Source organism: Cervus canadensis, chromosome 10, assembly GCF_019320065.1.
Source record: "Cervus canadensis isolate Bull #8, Minnesota chromosome 10, ASM1932006v1, whole genome shotgun sequence".
Lineage (NCBI taxonomy): Eukaryota > Metazoa > Chordata > Mammalia > Artiodactyla > Cervidae > Cervus > Cervus canadensis.
Window position 1 is genome coordinate 2,430,740 of NC_057395.1, and position 18,696 is coordinate 2,449,435.

Sequence of the window (18,696 nt, forward strand, 5' to 3'; positions counted from 1 at the left end):
CTGTTAGACATCTGAATTGCATCCAGATTTTTGCTATTATTATTATACCACATTATGAACATTCCTAAATATGGTTCCTCAGTTTCTCTGAAACAGTGGTTCTCAAACACTGATCAGAATTTCATCTTAAGGGCCTACTGTGATACAAGCTGCTTGGCTCGTCTCTGTTTCTGAATGAGGAGGTCTGGAATGGGACCTGAGAATTTACATTCCTAACTAGCTCCCACAACAATGATTCTGTTGATCTGGAAATCATATTTCAAAAGCCACTGCTCTAATACAATGGTGGTTAAACTTTTTGGTCTTAGGGTCCACTCTAAAATTAGAGAACCTCAAAAAATTTTTATTGAAGTGAGTTACAGGAATAGGTAATTACCATATTAGAAATTAAATCTGATTTATCTTTAAAACACATGAATACACGTACACATTCCTTTAGCTGTCAAAAAATGATGCTTTCAACTGTTATGTAGCCTCTGGAAAATTCCACTGTGTCCTCATTCATCAGAATGAGAATGAAAATGGAAACAAGTCTTAGTATTATTATGGAGATAGTTCTAACCTCAAAAATGCGAAGAAAGAATTTTGGCAACACCCAGCAGTCACATACCTATATTTTGAGAACCAGTACTCTAGGGGAAATATCTGGAAATGAAATTGATAATTCTAAGGTAAGAAACCTGGTTCAACCTGGCTGAGTAACAACAAATTACTTTCTAAAGGGAGCATATTAACTAATGAACTCCCACCAGCAATGTACCTTGCCTTTCTGTTACTGCACCTCCTCAATGACATTTGGTACTAGGGGACTGGGACATGTTTACCTATCTAGTAGCTATAAAATAGTATCCACTGGTTTTCATTTTCTGTCTTCCTGATTATTAATTAGGTTGAGGGCATTATTTTTTCCACATGAACTTTCTGCCAACAACTTCTTTACTAGGGCCTTTTTTTTCTTACTTCCGTTCCCCTTTTCTTTTGAGTACAAGTGCCAATGTTTTTAAAAGAAGATGCTAGATGGTTTTATTTCACCTAAGCTCCATTATTTGAGACAGTTCTTTATCCATTTCCACCCAAATGCTACTGTGCATTTCTAGGCTGAATGGTTTTATATAGTCTATATTTGGAATTCTTATATGCTCAATCCAGTCTCCATCAACCTGGGAACAATTTAAATGTATTTTATTGATAAAAACTGTTTTCATGGCCCCCTCAGATGCCATAAATCCTCAACTGTATCCGAGCTTTTCAACTGTGAGCCACAGGAAAGCCTCAGAGCACCCCACACATCATTCTCTTTTCCATTTTTCTTCCTCCTGTCCTCCACCTTCACCCCACTCCTTTGACTGTTGTATACACCAGGGAGTTCCAAATCAAGTCTCACTTTAAAAAAATACTGCATCACTAATGAAAAATTTTTTTTTGAACAATCACTGCTATAATATTCCTTGAAAGATCTAAACAAAACAAAAGCTAAACCACATTAAATTGGTTATAAACAAGGCAGAGACACATTTGACATCACAGAGAAGTTTCTGCGTAACTTCAGAGGCCTTTCACAAGGAGAAATTAGTGTAAATTAGATTTAATACTTAAAACTTTGTACTACCACCTACAAGCTAGTAACCACAAAAGCTACCCGTGTAACAGGGGCTGACTATGACCGAGGCCAGTCAGTTAACCCACTCCAGTGGCTATGCAGTCTCACCTAACACAGTGTTCGTGGGGAGGGGTGGTGGAAGAGGTGGTGCTGGTGGAGCTCCAGAAGGAGGAAGGACAGAAATGTTTTCTAATAAAATAGTTTATAATTCAGGTCAGAGTGCAAGAAAGAGAACTAATCATTCTGAAACAGTAAGAAAGTACAATGCTTTGGAAAGAAGAAAAAAAGAAAGACACCCATATGCAAAGCATGTTCCAAAGAATAAGAATTTCACAAGGTAAAAAGGTCACTGAGTCCACACTTTCGTTAACTATAAAATACGCCTATTTTTATAAGTAGCTTTTTCTCCTTTTTCAACAACATCCTTGAGAAACTAAGAATTTTTCCCAGTTTTAATTATCAAACTCATTTTTCAAATGTATATTTTAACACCAAAAAGTCTTCCTTTCATTTACTAAACAATCAAGGGACTAATCATAGCTCTGCTATGATTTCTTACATTTTTATAATCTAAAAAGTAAAAGAGCTTTTCCTAGTTTAATTCCATGTTACATTCACAGCGTTTTACTGACATATGTATCGAATATCATACATAAAAACAGGAAAGTCACAACCAGCTATCACCAGAGTTGATACACCTACCAGCCTACAAGGCAACATCAAAGTTCAGTGATACATAATTCACATTAAAGACACTGATCTTTCAGTTGAATTATCAACAATATTGGTTTGCTCTTGAAATAATAATCATCATTTCTGACTAGTGCCCAAGTACTTCTAAAGCAAAATGGCCCAAAAGTTATTTTTTTTAATAAGTAAGGAGAAACAGCTGCAAAACTCTAAAGATTCTGAGAACCAATAAAAAATGGTTTTTAAATTTGTTAGCTTTCATTCTGGCAACAATCAGATAAATCTAATTAGTAGTTTTATCTAATGTAACTAAATTGCCTCAGACGTCCATAATAAAGCTCATAAATACCAGCATGTATGACAGCTGATGACACACCTGGCCCAATGGTGGGTGGCGAGGGTGTAGGCACGGCGATGGGGATGCCAATACTGCTGCTGCCACTGTTCTCTCGGCTGCCGCTTCCTCCACTGCTTCCACTGCGAGAGAGAAAAATCATGAAAACAGCAATTCTAGGGATTCCTTCAAAAAACATAATCAACTCAAAGCCACCAGATACTACTTTGATGGATGTGTGTGTGCATACGTACACATACGCTTACACAGAAAGAAACGTTTTAACTGTCCAATACAAATTTTAACTCTAATACCTGAAGTGATTTTTGTGTTTCACTGTGTGTGTTAGTTGCTCAGTTGTGTCCGACTCTTTGCGACCCCATGGACTGTAGCCTGCCAGGCTTCTCTCTCCATGGAATTCTCCAGGCAAGAATACTGGAGTAGATTACCATTCCCTTCTCCAGAGGAACTTCCCAACCCAGGGACTGAACCCTGGTCTCCTGCATCGCAGGCAGGTTCTTAACCATTTGAGCTACAGAGTAGTCCGTGTGTTTCACTATGTTTCTCCATCTACTGAAAAACCAATATAATCATAGAGTACTCAGAACTGTAAGAGATCACTGAGAAACAAATGACCAATACAATCTAATATACAATGTATCAGCAAGGATTTATTTAAAACCTAGTATAAACAGCAGTAAACAAAGCAGACATGAACTACAGTGTCATGGGACTCTTGGCTGAGAATGGGAAAACAGACATTAAAAAATAGTGGGACGGAAGTCACAAAAGATGCTATGGAAGTTAATAAAAACGGTAACCAACTTTAGTGTGAAATTGGTATGCACACCTCTAATTAATCTCAAAGAACAGTAATAAGACAGGGAAATTTTTGGAAAAATGAGCAAATGAAAAAGAAAGACAATAATGAAATTTCACCAAGGAACATTCTAGAATAGTGGATACTATTAAATTTTAACTTCTATGGACTCACTGTCTTTAGGCATACAACCTCACACTGACCAGTTTCAGTAACGTGAAGTGGACATGTTGTTGTTCAGTCGCTAAACCATGTCCGACTCTTTGTGACCCCATGGACTGAAGCATGCCAGGCTTCCCTGTCCTCCACTATTTCCCTGAATTTGCTCAAAGTCATGTCCACTGAGTCAGTGATGCTATCTAGCCATCTCATCCTCTGCCACCACCTCCTTCTTTTGTCCTCAATCTTTCCCAGCAGCAAAGTCTTTTCCAATGAGTCCGTTCTTTGCATCAGGTGGCCAAAGTATTGGAGCTTCAGCTTCAGTCCTTCCAATGAATATTCAGGGTTGATTCCTTTTAGGAGTGCACATGTACATATATGCAAATATACATATGTACCCATGTATCCTGAAGCTCCATATTATATTTCTAAAACTCAACATCATTGGTTCAACAGGCCCAGAAACCCAGCAGAGTAATAATCTGCACTGTCTAGATTGATTTATTTTCTTCAATATGATCCCTCTATAATTACACTGTCACATACTAACAGAAGGGGAAAAAATATTTATATAACAAAAATAGCTCTGGTGTGAAGGCCTCCCTCCTCCCAAGCTCGTCAATACTCTGCTTTGGGCCACCACCATATAACAGACAGATGCACTATGTGCCTGTATGATTAACTAATCTGTATGCCTTTTTCTAACATGAAGGTTGGCAAGTTACAGCTTGCAAGCCAAATTTGTCCCATAGTGTGATTTTTATAACCCATGGGCTAAGAACACTTTTTTATATTTTAATTAGTTGGGAAAAAACCAAAAGAATAATATGACACATTAAAATTACGTGAAATTCAAATTTCAGTGCCATATATTAAGTTTTGTTGGAACACAGCCATGCTCACTCATTTACGTGCTGCTGATGGCTGCTCTCATGACACAGCTGAGTAACTGCAGCAGAGACCATATGGACCACAAATCCTGAAGTATTGACGATCTGGCCCTTGATAAAAAAGTTTGTTGATCCCTATTCTAGTAGAACAAGTTCCTGAAAAAAAGAACCATATCTCACTGGTATATCCCTAGTATAATGAAGTAACTTAGTTGTTGAATATGATTAAACTATTACTACAACCACTACAGAGAAAAATCATGCTTTGATGTAATAATTCAATAATAAACATATAAAGAAACAATTTAAAAAACAATTTTGGTCCTCACTGAACTCATACTGTAACTGATACTGTAACTGCAGATATCAATATGACAATTTATTTACTAACAGAAATAATAACAACAAATAACAATTACCTAGCATTTGAGAGCCTGGTATGCCCTATGTTAACTGAATCCTTCAAAATAATTTTACCTAGTTATATCTCTAATAAAACCAACCAAAAATCAAGGTAAAGAGCAGTTTCCTGCCCAAGTTATTAAGTGAGAGGTAAAAATTAAATTAAAAAATTAAACTATACAATAAAGTACTCCCCAAATAAAGTAGTTACTTTAGGGGGAGGGAGGTAGAAGCAATCATTGGGAAAGGCCTGAGGCGGATTTCTGGGTTGTTGGTACTATTCCATTTTCTCATCTGCGTGATGGTTACATGACTATATTCAGTTTGTACTAATACATCAAGTTTTATATTAATAAATTATCTCCTTTTCTGAAATGCATGTTATGTTCCATACCAAGTTTTTAAAAATCCACTGGGTAGATCCCCTGGTGGCTCAGTGGTAAATAATCCACCTGCCACTGCAGGAGACAAAGGTTCGATCCCTGATCTGGGAAGATCCCACATGCGGCAGGGCAACTAAAAGCCCACGGCGCCACAGCTACCGAGCCCGTGCTGGAGCATCTGAGAACCACAACGACTAAGTCCCGCACCATCAGTGCTGAAGCCCACGCACTCCTGAGCTCATGCTCTGCAACGAGAGAAGCCACCACAATGAAAAGCTTGTGCACTGCAACTGGAGAGGAGCCCCTGCTCACCTCCCCCAGAGAGAAGCCCGCACAGCAACGAGCAACCAGCACAGCCAAAAACTAATAAAACACATGTTTAAAAAATAAAGGGGAAAAGAAATTCACTGGGTAGTTATTTCTAGAACTTTTTAAAAAACCAATTTATATAATAACATATTCTATAGTCTATCAACTCTCCTAAGAAATTCTTCCTCAGAGCTTCAAGTTTAAATCTCATTGTATAGTTTCTGATATTCAACCATTTACCCAAAAAACTTCACAGTGGTTATCTTGATCATTTTTTCCTAAATGACCATAAAAAAAATTCTTTAGGCTTTATCCAAATGTACATATGTATCTCTGTCAAAAAGAGGAAATACTAGCAATCTGCTAAGCAGTATAGATACTAAAAAATCTAAAAGAGTACAAGTTCATGATATAAATGTACAGAAACGTATACAGTAGTATCATCCTCAACCTTACCATCTATGTTAGCATCAGAGGAGCACTTTACCTATAATTCTACAGGAGTTTGTCACCAACCAATAACATACATTCTCAGCTGTTCAAAGGCTCAACCTAAAAATTTACCTGTGTGTCCTCGGTCTCTGATTTAAAGAAGCCGTCCTGCCTGGACTATGCTGACTTCCCAGCCTTGCAGGGCTTGTCATGTAGTCATTAGGAACTGTTGGAGGTTTAACAGGCTCAAGGGTTTTGTAAGGAGTATTTCGTCTAAGGAAGCATAATAGAGAAAGGAGTAATGGATGAGAAAGAGAAAATGGTATTTTCCCCCAAATCTGTGACTATCCCTTTATTACCAAGTATAACACAATTTTTTTAAATAATAAAGTTTGTTTTTAAAAAATGCTTTAATTGAAACACATGAATTTTGTTACTTTAACAAAAGCTAAAATCTGTTACCTTTTCTTAGGAAAACCACTGAGAAAGGTAAAAGTTCTAACTAATCTTATTTCTAAAAATAATAGCTATAACTTTTTAAATGCTCAGTAATATGAAACTCTGAAATATGTATGATTCCCAACTCAGTAGCCCACAAGGCACTTTCCTTATATATTGTGGTAGCTGAATATCTCCTCTGCAATTTATTCCTACCTCAACATGGAAATATTAATATATGGGCAAGTACATTCTGGTCCCAGTTGTGATGCCATTAATTTCTCAATAAATGATTTTAACTTTTCTATTTAACAACTTCATGTTTTTTTTCAGGGGCAAGGGGTTCACAAAATGAAAATAGAAACTAAGAGCCTACAAAAAAAGTTGGTTGCTATTAAGTTAACGATTCTACCACCCCTCCACCAAAAACTAGGAGTCTATAGCCTACAATAACGTGAATGATCTTTCAGGACTGTCTTACCAAGTATTCAGTATTTGCATTGCATTGAAAATTGGGAACGAAGAAGGCACAAACTGTTATCTTTTCTACTTCTGCACTGGCCTTCTCACAAAGCTACTCTAGAATGAAGGGCCCCAAAATGACCAGCAGAAGCACAGTTAGAAGGATTCCCAGTAAAGATTTCCAAGTCTCAGGTGAAACAGAAATGGGGATTATGGAAGAACTGCAAGGTACCAAACCAAAGTATGCAAAACAGGCCACTTATTCAAAGTTCTGTAATATAAATATTGCAAATACATGTGAAGACAATATATACGGAAACCTCTGGTTATTTCATTTTAAGGTCAGATTTATATACATGTATATAAAATTTTTAATGAATTGGAAAATAATAGACAATGCTCACTTATACACATACAAAAAACTTTTCTAGTACAGAGTTCCTCAGAGAAATTACAGAACAGGCAGATTCATTTTGGATTTCCTTCATTGGATCTGAAGAACACAGATGTAACTGAGTCCTTACCCCAGCGTTCCCCGGCCTGACATGGGAGGACTCGGTGGTTTCTGAGTAGGAGGATTTGTTCTCGACAGTGTGCCAGTTCTTGCAGGCTGGTTATTTCCATGCTAAAATGTGGAAAGAAATGCTTTTATTTTTATATCAAAATGTTCTCTTGGTGTTTTGACACCATGTATTATTATTTTTTAAATATCAGAATGTGAAATAAGGATTCCCAGACAGCTTTAATAACAGACTTTGGTACTATATTTTAAAAAGTCAAGATACCACTTGCACTTGGCTTTTCATATTATTTTGCACCCTTCATGCCAATTAATTGCAAAATACAGGTGAGATTACTGAATTTTATATATTATTTTATTGTTATACATGTTCACTGAGATCTAATTTATCTGCAATTCAAATATACGGTTTCCTGAAATTTTCAAAATGTGTGCATGAATATAAACTACAGATCTCAGTGTCAACTTGATAAAATATTCATCTGAAAAATCATCTCTATCCCAACAACTCAGTAACAAAGTCACATGTAATGTCTGGGAAACCTCCTAATTGTAAGTCAATAAAAGCAAGGCAACTATCAAAAAATGAGCAAAGCAATAAATGTTAGCAAAATTAATGTTCCTATATAAATGCAGATGTCAATATATCTTTGATATATTAACACATCCAAGCTAAATGTTGCTGATTTGAACTGGGTTTGAGTATATTTAACCCATATAAATCCTACGGGGAAAAAAGCAGACAGACATAGGAGAAGTTTTCAAGTTTTAGTGGCTCTGCAGCCTCTATCAATACAGAAGGAATACTGTGGATCAAATGATAAGTAGTATCTCTTACCTTGGCTTTTAGCCACTTTACGTTGGCAAAAAAGGGGGGAAAAAGTAGAAATTAATTCTAGGTATCTTATCTGATAGGACAGTTACTTGATTCATGTTAATAAGCTTTTACCCAGTCATATTTCAAGTATTTTATAAAGAAAAGTCATCCACAAGCAGTAGGGAAATATTCATAGGTATCACATATTTATTCAAAGTAATATAATTCATAAGAAAATTACCACTTAATTATGCCAATCTCATGCAAATTATGTAATTTCTTAGGTCAGTATTTTATCCTATCAAACTAATTCAACTGAATTATGGATGATAAAAAACAAACTTTGATTTAAATACAAACAGCATACCTCATTAAATGTATGGCTATTTTAATACATCAGTCCACAGACCTTAAGACTACTGGATAATGAATGCTCACGCTTCATTATTTGAATGGTAGTACAGAATTTTAAAGAGTGATCAACTGTAAATGTTAAAATCCAAAATTACAGGTTGCTTCCAAATGCAGAAAAGGACCTAGCAACTCAGGGTTTAAAACAAAATTACAATGCACCATAACATCTTAGCCAAATTCTAATTAAGGAACAAACAAACAAACAAACAAATAGGGTCTGGAAACCGTCTCACTTGTAGCTTAAGAACCAAATCCTAAGAGGCCAGCACTAGTAGATAGAGTTTGTTTTAGCTCTAAATTTCCTTCTGAACAAGTCTGACCAAAATTCAAAACTGAAAAAAAGCTGCTTTGATCCTAAAGGCTACATCTTTGAAACCTGGCCAGCTTATATATACGAACTAATATGTCCAAGGCAGCCTACTTGCAACATGCCACTTAAGGAAAATTATCTTCAGATTGCAGTCTTTTTCTACACTGGAGAAAAAAGGATTCCCTCAAGTTCTTTCCATCTCATCTGCCATTCTAAATTTGTATCTTATCATTTTTCAAGTGACCGTAAAAGCAACATTAAGGAAAGCATCCAAAAATGGAATATACCTGGACCCATATTCTTATGGCTAGAAACCGTGCCAGAACTTTGGTATTCTTTAACATTTGTTTAGAATAACACGGCTCATTATTATCTAGATTAAACAATGTCTGGAATCCTACCTTGCCACTACATTTCACACCTGGATTTAGAAATTAAATTTGAATAGCCTCATTATCTTTGAAGAAAAGACATATTAATGTGATACCATTATAATACACTAAATACTAAAGTAACTTAGAAATATTCTAAATATGACCATACATCTTCCCTCATATGATGTTTCAAGTAAAAGAGAAAACCAAAAAATAGCATTCAAGTATAAACTAATCCCAAATGAAAGGGTGAAAGGACAACTTATTTGGGAATAAAAATTTTACTTGAATTCTGCTACTGTGTAATGGTGTAACCTTTAACCTGTTATGGAGCACAGCTTCCTCTGTTAAGTGTGTGTAAATTTACACAAAGATGTTGGGAGTGTTGGAGGAAATGATCTCTATATCTTACAACTCAAAATGTAATTGGTTAGCAACTTAAAAACTTCCACTTCAATGTCCCCCAAGCACGTTTTAGAAATAAAACATCTTAAGGAAATAAAAGTAGGCTTTTCATTTCCTTAAGATCTCACTTCATTTCCTTAACATTTACATTTATGGATGAGTCCGTTTACCATCTCCCTGGAATCTAAGGTTGAAAACAATAGAACTCTCTTATTCCACCCTGTCTTTAGGCCCTAAGTAGATCATAAACTTCGCATACTACAGGAAGGAAACTCTGTAAGATGCCAACTCCTCTTTGAAATGATTCATCAGCTCATTCCTCTAATAAAATTGAAACCTTTAAAAACACCATTCTTATGTATTATAAAACTTCAGTGTTTCCATTAATAAAACGGAACAACCCTTAGATCACATGATCTTTTCAAGGCTTGAAAAAAAAGACATGTGGAAAATCCTTCACAGTTATGAACCAGGCTCTGTAGCTATTATTATTAACAAATAATTTTAACTGTTTCTACTATGTATTCAAGTTTACTCTGAAACTGTATAGCCTGCAAACCTTTAAGACACTTACCTTGACACCGTGGCCCACATCATCCAGAACCGTATAGTCAATAGGTTTCCGAATATACCTTACAGGTCGCTCCATGTTCGCAGGTGCTATTATTTTGTGAGTTCTTGATGTATTCTTATTTGTCGTCAAAATACCAATCTCTCTTCGAGCCACTTTCTCTTTATGAATGTCCACAGTCTATAAATTAAATTTGAACAAAGCAAGAAAATGTTGTTTGGCAGAGTAAATAATATATATGTCTGCATATTAAGACTGTATCACATGTCTATTTTCCAGTGAATACTACTACATGCTCCCCTTCAAAATTAAGCAAATTAATATCTTTGACGTCAAAACATGGAATCTCTAAAGCTGATTAAAAGCACCAACTAAACTATTGGTTTTGATTCCAAAGTGATTCTGAGGGAAGCGATTTTCTCTCCCAAAGAGCTGGTATGTGTGGAAAGGGAGAACTCCTACTCTGCGTTGCTTACACTTTGTTTTGTGGCGATACAGACCAGATAAATCAGTAATTACAACTAGATGAAGTAACTACTATAGTGACACACACACACAATTTATTTGCAATTACTCTAAAGGTGTTCAGAGCAAGATATCCAACTAGGTTGAGAAGGCTTTAATAGAGTAAGTACATTTAAAAAAAATAAACAGAAATATTAGAGGCAAATTATGGAAATTATTTAAGGCGAAAAGAACAGCATATTACAGACAAAGGTTTAAGAAGGAAAGAAAAGACCAGGGGTTACGATTTAGCACCAAGGAGCCCACACATCTGCAGCCTACCTAGTACTGGTCTTTATAGCTTTAAAAAAGGTGGGTTTTTGTTTTTCTTATTTAACTGTCAGTATTTTAAAAAAAACTGGATAGCAGTCAGCACATAAGAAATAGTTACACAACCACTCAACAGTTTAAGCTTTGGCCTAATAGTAATGAGTGGGTAGCCATTCCTTTCTCTAGGGGACTTTCCTGACCCAGGGATGGAACTCGGGTCTCCTGCATTGCAGGCAGATTCTTTACCATCTGAGCCACCAGTGAAGTCCCAATAGTAATAAAAAACCAATAAAAAATTCAAATTGAGCAATATCATCAGGTTTGCATTCTAAAAGATCCCTCTTGCACAGGAGGACAGAGGGAAGACTACTGGGATGAGACGAGTTAGAAAGCAGTGAGAAAACAGAAGCACGTGAAATGAACTGAAAGCGGCTGGAGGTGGGGGTATTGTCAGGAAATAAAGGTTACTGCTATGTGTATTTCTGCACACCCTCTGAGAAGAGGTGCCGATTCCCCAGCCTTAGAAGATACAGTGTCTCCTCAAATCACAAAAGGCAGGCTTACTGTTCAGTATAACAAAGATAACGTCAGAAGGCTTACTGCCCATTAGAAAAGAGCTGGTCCCCTAAGCTGGGAGCTCCTTTCGGGGAACACACCTGACTGTACAGGCACCACCTGGCTGGCTGGGACATATTCTGTAGAAAGTGGGGCCGGTGTCTGACAGTGTTGACTATGACCACAATAATGACCTTGGTCTCTCACCTGGAGTCTCACGTCTTCTCCTCACATCTATGGAATTGTGGCTGGCTCAACTTGTGAGCGTCTGCGAAGGGTAAAATCTCAAACCCTTCACAGTGTTTGAAGCTTCAGTAATGAAGATGGAGTGCTGACAAAGACAAAGCTTTTTAGAGTTGGAATGAAAGGATAGCTAATGAAAATTGAGAGAAGTCCATGGGAATTGTGAGTGAACATGATCAAGTCGTGTGGTCCCCCACGCAGTATGTGGTCCTCTATCTCACAGCTGAGTAATGAGGCTGAACTGGGGCGTTAGCTTCAGGCCAAGTACCAGGAAGTAGTTTCAAAAGCAGCAGCCTGAATGATGCCCTGGCTACTGCCAGCTACTCACTAAGCTCACCTGATGGACCCTGAAAACAACTAGTAATATTTATCGGCAGAGGGAGGCAAGGGCACATAAGGTTCTTTCAGTATATCTATACTGAGCATGAAAGAAGGAAAACTGTAACCACTCTAAGCAGAACCAGGAGAACCTCGAACTCTGGCTAGTTTGCTTGGGAGACTGAGGGGTCGGAGGGGATGCATAATGCTTGTTAAAGAAGAAAGGCAACAGCTGGCTATATTCCTGCTCAGTCCCTCCTGCAGTTTGTCTTCTCAACCTTCTATTCATTCGAGATGCGGCAAAGACCTCGGCATTTTTGACAGTGGGCCCTGTCTGCTGTGAGACAGCTTTGGCCCTTTGGGGAAACTCTCTCCGAAACAATCTCCCAAGGGCACTGATTCGTCCTGCAGGCTCTTCCATCCTAAATTGGGTTTTAAAGGATGATGACGGTAGTTCACCAGAGAAGGAGAAACTCACCCAAAGATTAAATTCTGTCACCCCTGCCAGCTTCAGGAAACTCCCAGTCCTACGCTGAAATCAAGCAAGAATCACAGAGCTGGTTTTTTGACAAAGGAGCAGCCAAGAGCCCACACAAGGCGAGCTCCTAAAAACAATGATGCCACCGTGCAGATCAAGCCCAAGCCAATGAGAGAGTACAAACTCATGGCCCCCGCCAAGAAGTAATATGGCTGTAGCTGCTGAATAAAGGTGTTCCCAACAGAAATGGATGATGTCCATCAGCAATGATGACCTTGCCACAGAAAACAGAATGCAGGCCTTTAGGTGGGCCAGAAATGCTTGCAGCCACAGCACTGCTCAAAACAAATAAATTGACCTTGTTTACGGGAGCAGAGTCACTCTCTCCCAACCTCCCCATATACCCTTAAGAGAAAGATGATTAAGGGTTGGGCCAAGTTCTCCGGGTCCCCAAGGGAAACTGAAGACCAAGCATACCTGGGTGTCTGACATCATACCTGGGCAGGACATTTTATAGCTGGCTGATATATACATATTGGAGCCCACGTCCCCATCCTGTGGAGGGAGAGGGTATCTGCTTTCAGCTATGAGGTTTGGGCGTGGTTCACAGTGGGAAACAGAAGCTAATGCGTCCTTCTGGGTGGAGTTCTTGGGACCAACTCGATGGATTACTGTTGTGCTTCCACCAATCAATGTATAATTGGTATCGATATTTTTCATGCTTGCACAGTGAATGCTCTTAAGAGCCAGAGGAGATGACGCCAACTGGGAAGAGTGGCATGTAGAAGAGCACTAGTGGTCCCAGGGCCCATCATCCTTAGGACCCCTCTGAGTACAAGTGTCTGTGCATGGATGATTTTACGGACTGGAGCCTCTGGCAAGAGGAGCAGCCTCCATTGGAGGTGCCCCTTGGGTTTGGTGTATTCAAGAATGCAGCCAGCCCAGCTCCTATGACATCCCAGCTTTACATGAAAGAGTGGCAGCTACATCTTTAGGGAAAATGTCTCTTCCATACTGCCACCTAAACCAATGCCATTGATACACAGAGGATCCTCTAAGTGCCTGGGCCTGGTACATTAATAATTCACCTAAGCTGACACCCTGTGGTGTTCTATGGACCGTTGTGCTGTTTTGACCTCAGTGCCAGCTACACAGAATTGAGAAGTGGGTATGGCTGCTATGCTCCGTGGGCGGAGCTCAAGGATGTTCTCACAGATTTGGCCGATATTCCATGATAAACCTTGTTAGATTTTTACTAATCTGAGGCAGTTACCCATTGGGAATAGCTGTTTGGGTCTGCTACTTGGAAAATGACAGACTGACATCTTAAACATGGGCCATATAAATTGTGGAGACAAATTGTAGTTGCTGATCAGACCATGTGGGTCATTAACACATGGCCATGGTAAGGGCCTACGGTCTGACGAGGCCAGCTGCAGTCCAGCTGCTGATGAAGCCTGCACTGCCCAGGCCGCCATCACTGCCAGCAGATCCATCACCATTCCAGATGCGCCAACACGTGGACCATCACTACGCAGAGGTAACCACTGCATCCCACACTGTGAGTCCAGGAGAAAGACCTATCTGTCTCCTGGTGAGAGACGCCACATCTCCCACCACTGGCAAACTAGCTACATCTGACCTTTAACCCATCTTCAGACCATCAGTGGTGCCTCTCCATCAAAGGCACTCTTTCATGTTATGGTATTACAATTCCGATGCAATCTGCTGACTCCAGCCAAACCACCTGCCAATTCCTCCAGGTGTCTTTCCAACTGCCACCCCCAATTCCTGTAGCTTTTCATTCAGTCACCCCAAGGGGCAGATGAATGCCACCTGACTGGTGGCATAGGCAAGTAAGACAGATTTGACTGACCACCTTCAGGTAATCCTCCCAAAATAAAAACAAGTACTAGATTCAGTTATTTATACTGAACTGGGAGCCCTGATGCCTACCATCTGTGCAGGAGAGGACACTGGAGAAACAGCTGGTCTGTGCTGCGTAAGTAGGTCCCACCTGTGCTGCAGGGGGTGGGGGAGGACGGGACACACATTCTTTACAGAAGTACTTATACGGAAGTCAGGCATTAACTTACCTACCTCCAGAAATGTGGTGACTTGTACTTTACGGGTGGTTCTAAGAGACCCTCAAGCATTTAAGCAAGCACCACCAGTAGATCCTGTACCTGCAGACAGCTATGACCTCTCCAAAGTATAGCTATTCTTGACTAGTAGGAGGGGCTCCCCAGAGGGATAACTGATTTGTTAATTATGTGCAGTCTGCTCCAAACTACTTAACCCTAAAATGGGAGGTATCCAATTAGAAAGGGTGGTTTGAACTGTCCCTGACTTAAGCTGAGGTGAACAATGACATCATACCAGCCCTGGAGCCATTCGGGTCAGGGTCAACTACTTGGGTCAGGCCAGTATTGTTACGGGTGACAGAACCGCCCCAGACTTCCTTCCGCAGACCCAGCCGAGGCTGTGCACTCCAGCATCCTCCTGAAGTACTCGCATCAGGTAGCAAGTCAGTGCAGAAACTTGAAGAGAAAGCCACTTGGCTCTCTAGAGCAGACCCTGAAGGGTTATGGTGTTTGTTCAGCTGGCTGGTCGAGGACCCTGGGGAGCCAAACTGAGGTCAATATTGCAGTTTGGCCTCATTCTGCTACCATGCTGATAGTACGTAAACTGTATTACATGTTTTATGAGATAAACTGAATGGCTCTGGTCCTAGGTTCTGTCAGACAGATTACTCAGGGTGGTCAATCATAGGAAATTGTGCCAAAAGCCAAGAAGGTAGAGAAATGAGGGATGAATATTGTTGGAAGGCAATTACCCTTGGACCCATCACATTTCTATACATCTTGTAGGTAGAGGCACTCTTTGTTCCAGACTATTTTAAGTACATCTACATAGTAAACAGCCAGGAAGGACAGAAATGTCACCCTCAGGAACAACAGGCAGGTTTGCTCACTGTCTCGTGCAAAAAGATGTCATCTCCCACCAGGATTAAGGTCAGGCAGGCTTTCTGCCCATTATGCAAGTCTGGGGAGCTCCTCTCCTGTAAGACATTATACTACACATCCAGAAGCATCACCCACCCTCCTCACAGTCTATGGAGCTCAGGGTTGGGAAAAGCAGCATGGATGCCAACAACTCTGGCTCCTGCCCCTGTCATGAGTCATCAAGTCTTATGTCTCTGACTGAGAAGTCTGCGTCTTCTACCAACATCCATGAAACTGTGGAGGGAGCTAACTTGTTAAACTGGAATTAGCTAAATTTGTGTGTGTGTGTGTGTGTGTGTGTGTGCACACATCTGCACGTACCCCTACACATCTCTTCAACACTTTTCTTTTCTAGCAGGTCCAGCACAAGATTAACCAGTACAAATTTTAACTAAATTTTGCTTGACATGGAATTAAAGTTTTGCTACTTATTACTCCACAGAAGGGAAAATATTGAGAGTTCATCAAAATATTAAAAAAGATAGATCACCTCGGTTTGCTCCTAATCCCATAAACGCTCATTCTTTGTCTCCTTTACAAGGTCACCTGACAGATAAGGTGCCTCCAGGTTTAGTCATAGGTTCTTCCCCTTTACAACCTGCCCCTGACAAATTCATCCACACTCAGGTCTAAATTACTACTACACATCCATAAGCTCTTCTCCATTTCAGACCTCTCTTCTGCACTACAGAATCATAAGAACACCTGTGATGTTCCTCTTGAATATTTCAATGGTACCTCAAAATGCATGTGCCCAAAATATACAAAATATACAGAGTTGACTTAACCCCACTTCCTCCTTCAGTTCTCTATCAAGTTAAACAGTTCAGACATCTACAACTCACTTCATATCCAGTATCATCAAATCTTGTCACATTTTCCTTTAAGCAACAGAAATTTCTTTCCTTCTGTTTCCAACACTTCAATTTACTCAATCTACTATCATCTCTCACCCTAGCTACTGCATCTGTCTTCTAACAGGTCCGTTTGCAGCCAATCTAGCCTCTTTCCAACTGTTCTCCATAGTATAACCACAGTGATCTTCACCAAAAAAACTAAACTTGCAGACAAAATGACAAAACCTGAAGCTATCTGCTTAGTCCTACTTAAAAGAACATCCCATACAGTTTCCAGTCTTCATGGGGAAAAAAAAATTCAAAATGGCTCAAATATCACGGTGTCCACAAATCCCTTTAAAATCATCTCTTTTTTTAAATCCTTATTTCCCTCAAACACTGTAGAACTATTCAGGACACTATTTCCAATTATCTGAAAAATTTTTCTGAGTTTACTCCCTTACCAGTCTCCTAACTGGGAATCAGGAAAGTCCACATCATTACCTGATCAGTGGCATACAACCCTCCAAATGGCAGGATGAGTGAATACGGCAGCAGCAGAAGGGGAACAGGCCTGAAACATCTGTATGTCAGCATGATTATGTTCACCAAGCCAAAGTTAGCTTTCCCAGGGAGACTGGTTCCCTCTCACACTTGAATTTCCTTACTTTCACACTTTATATTTAGATGTCAAAAGAAGCAGCCTGATATAAAGAAAATTAATTTTCAATTCTAATAAACATAAAATTCAAGAGTCTCCCAAGTTGAGAGGAACTACCAGGTTGCAGCACCCTTACAGCAATCTCTGGCCCCATGAAGCTCAGGTGAAACCACTACAATAAACCAGATTTATTATGAAGCCAAAGTAAATAAGACAGCGGAGTTCTTAGATAGAGTAAATAAATGGACCAATTCAACAGAAGACAGAGCTCAGAAACAAACTCATGATCATAAGGAACCTTGTTACCTTACAGTGACTGCACAGGGCCAAAGAATGCATTACTTAAATAGGGCAACTAGTTTGCCAGATAGAAAGAAGCACAGAAAATGGACCCCTACCTCACACTCACTAGAAGGAAAAGCCAATTCCAGATTAATTAAATATACATGCAAATAAGTGGCAAATTTATATTTGAACTATTACATTAGTGAGAATGAACTACTATGAATGAAATATATGAATTACAGATAAATGAAATTACAGATAAATGAATGTAGAAACATAATGCTGAATTTAAAAAAGCAAGTTATATACAGAGTTTTGATTTTGACTACATATAGGCTGAATCTATTTTTATAAAACTCAAACCCAAACAAAACTAAACAATAACTATTTAAGGATACACATACATGTGATAAACTTTAAAAGGGCAAGAAAATAACAACACTCCTTGGGAGTAGACCGAAGCACACAGTAGAACTGACCATTTTCTAGTAAACTTTGGTGGTAGAATCACGTTTATTGTTTAACATGTTTATTGTTATAAATTTTATGTTACATCACATTTATTCTTTGGAATGTTATTAAGTATAACTTTTTGAAGTATTTAATTGCACAAAAAGCACAAACAAAGCAGGGAGGAAAAAAATGACTAATATTCCTGGAGCACCATTGTAAGACTCCATAAAAGAAACCTCACTTTAGCCAGCTGTATTTGGCAGGCCAAACAGAAGAAAGCAGACTGTGGGGGGTGGGGGTGGAGGTGGAGGTGAACACGATAACAAGAAAAAGAAACAAAACAAAAAAAGGCCAAGGGGCATGAAAACACAACATCTGCCTAGAGATAAGAGACAATTTAAAAGAGCATGAATAAAAATAGGTTGAACTGTACTCACATTAAGGAGTTACTAAAGAAAGACTAAAAAATTGGAAAACCAAATTTGATGGTTTCTTTTTAAAGGGTCGAGTGAGCCCTTAATAATATGGGAAGGGGAAGTAAATAGGAATAGGTAAAATAACTTGTGTAGAAAGCAAAGGTTCAAAGAAAAGAACATGCACAGTATTCCAGGAGTGATTCTATCTAGAAAGAAAAAGTTTTTTTAAAATGAATGTTGAAATAAAAAAGAAAAATTTCACAAATAGACAAGATTTTTAAATTGCCCTTTTTTCAGGTTTAACTATTTTAAATTATGAAATGCTTCAAACGTATGATGATA

At 38.9% G+C, this 18,696-nt stretch overlaps 1 protein-coding gene across 13 annotated transcripts in view; it reads right to left on the minus strand.

Moving 5' to 3' along the window:
• The window catches only part of ABI1 (abl interactor 1), an 81,262-nt gene that overhangs the window by 14,707 nt on the left and 47,859 nt on the right, over positions 1 to 18,696 (minus strand). For 6 of the 13 annotated variants that reach the window (XM_043479243.1, XM_043479242.1, XM_043479239.1 and 3 more), the window contains exons 3-7: positions 10,334 to 10,510; positions 8,278 to 8,292; positions 7,444 to 7,544; positions 6,152 to 6,292; positions 2,667 to 2,767 (exon numbers count right to left, since the gene is read on the minus strand). In XM_043479243.1, coding sequence (XP_043335178.1) covers positions 2,667 to 2,767; positions 6,152 to 6,292; positions 7,444 to 7,544; positions 8,278 to 8,292; positions 10,334 to 10,510 — 535 coding nt within the window. Of the gene's footprint in view, positions 1 to 1,708; positions 1,790 to 2,666; positions 2,768 to 6,151; positions 6,293 to 7,443; positions 7,545 to 8,277; positions 8,293 to 10,333; positions 10,511 to 18,696 lie in introns of all 13 variants that reach the window. The other 7 variants (XM_043479244.1, XM_043479241.1, XM_043479240.1 and 4 more) reach the window with 2 other exon arrangements.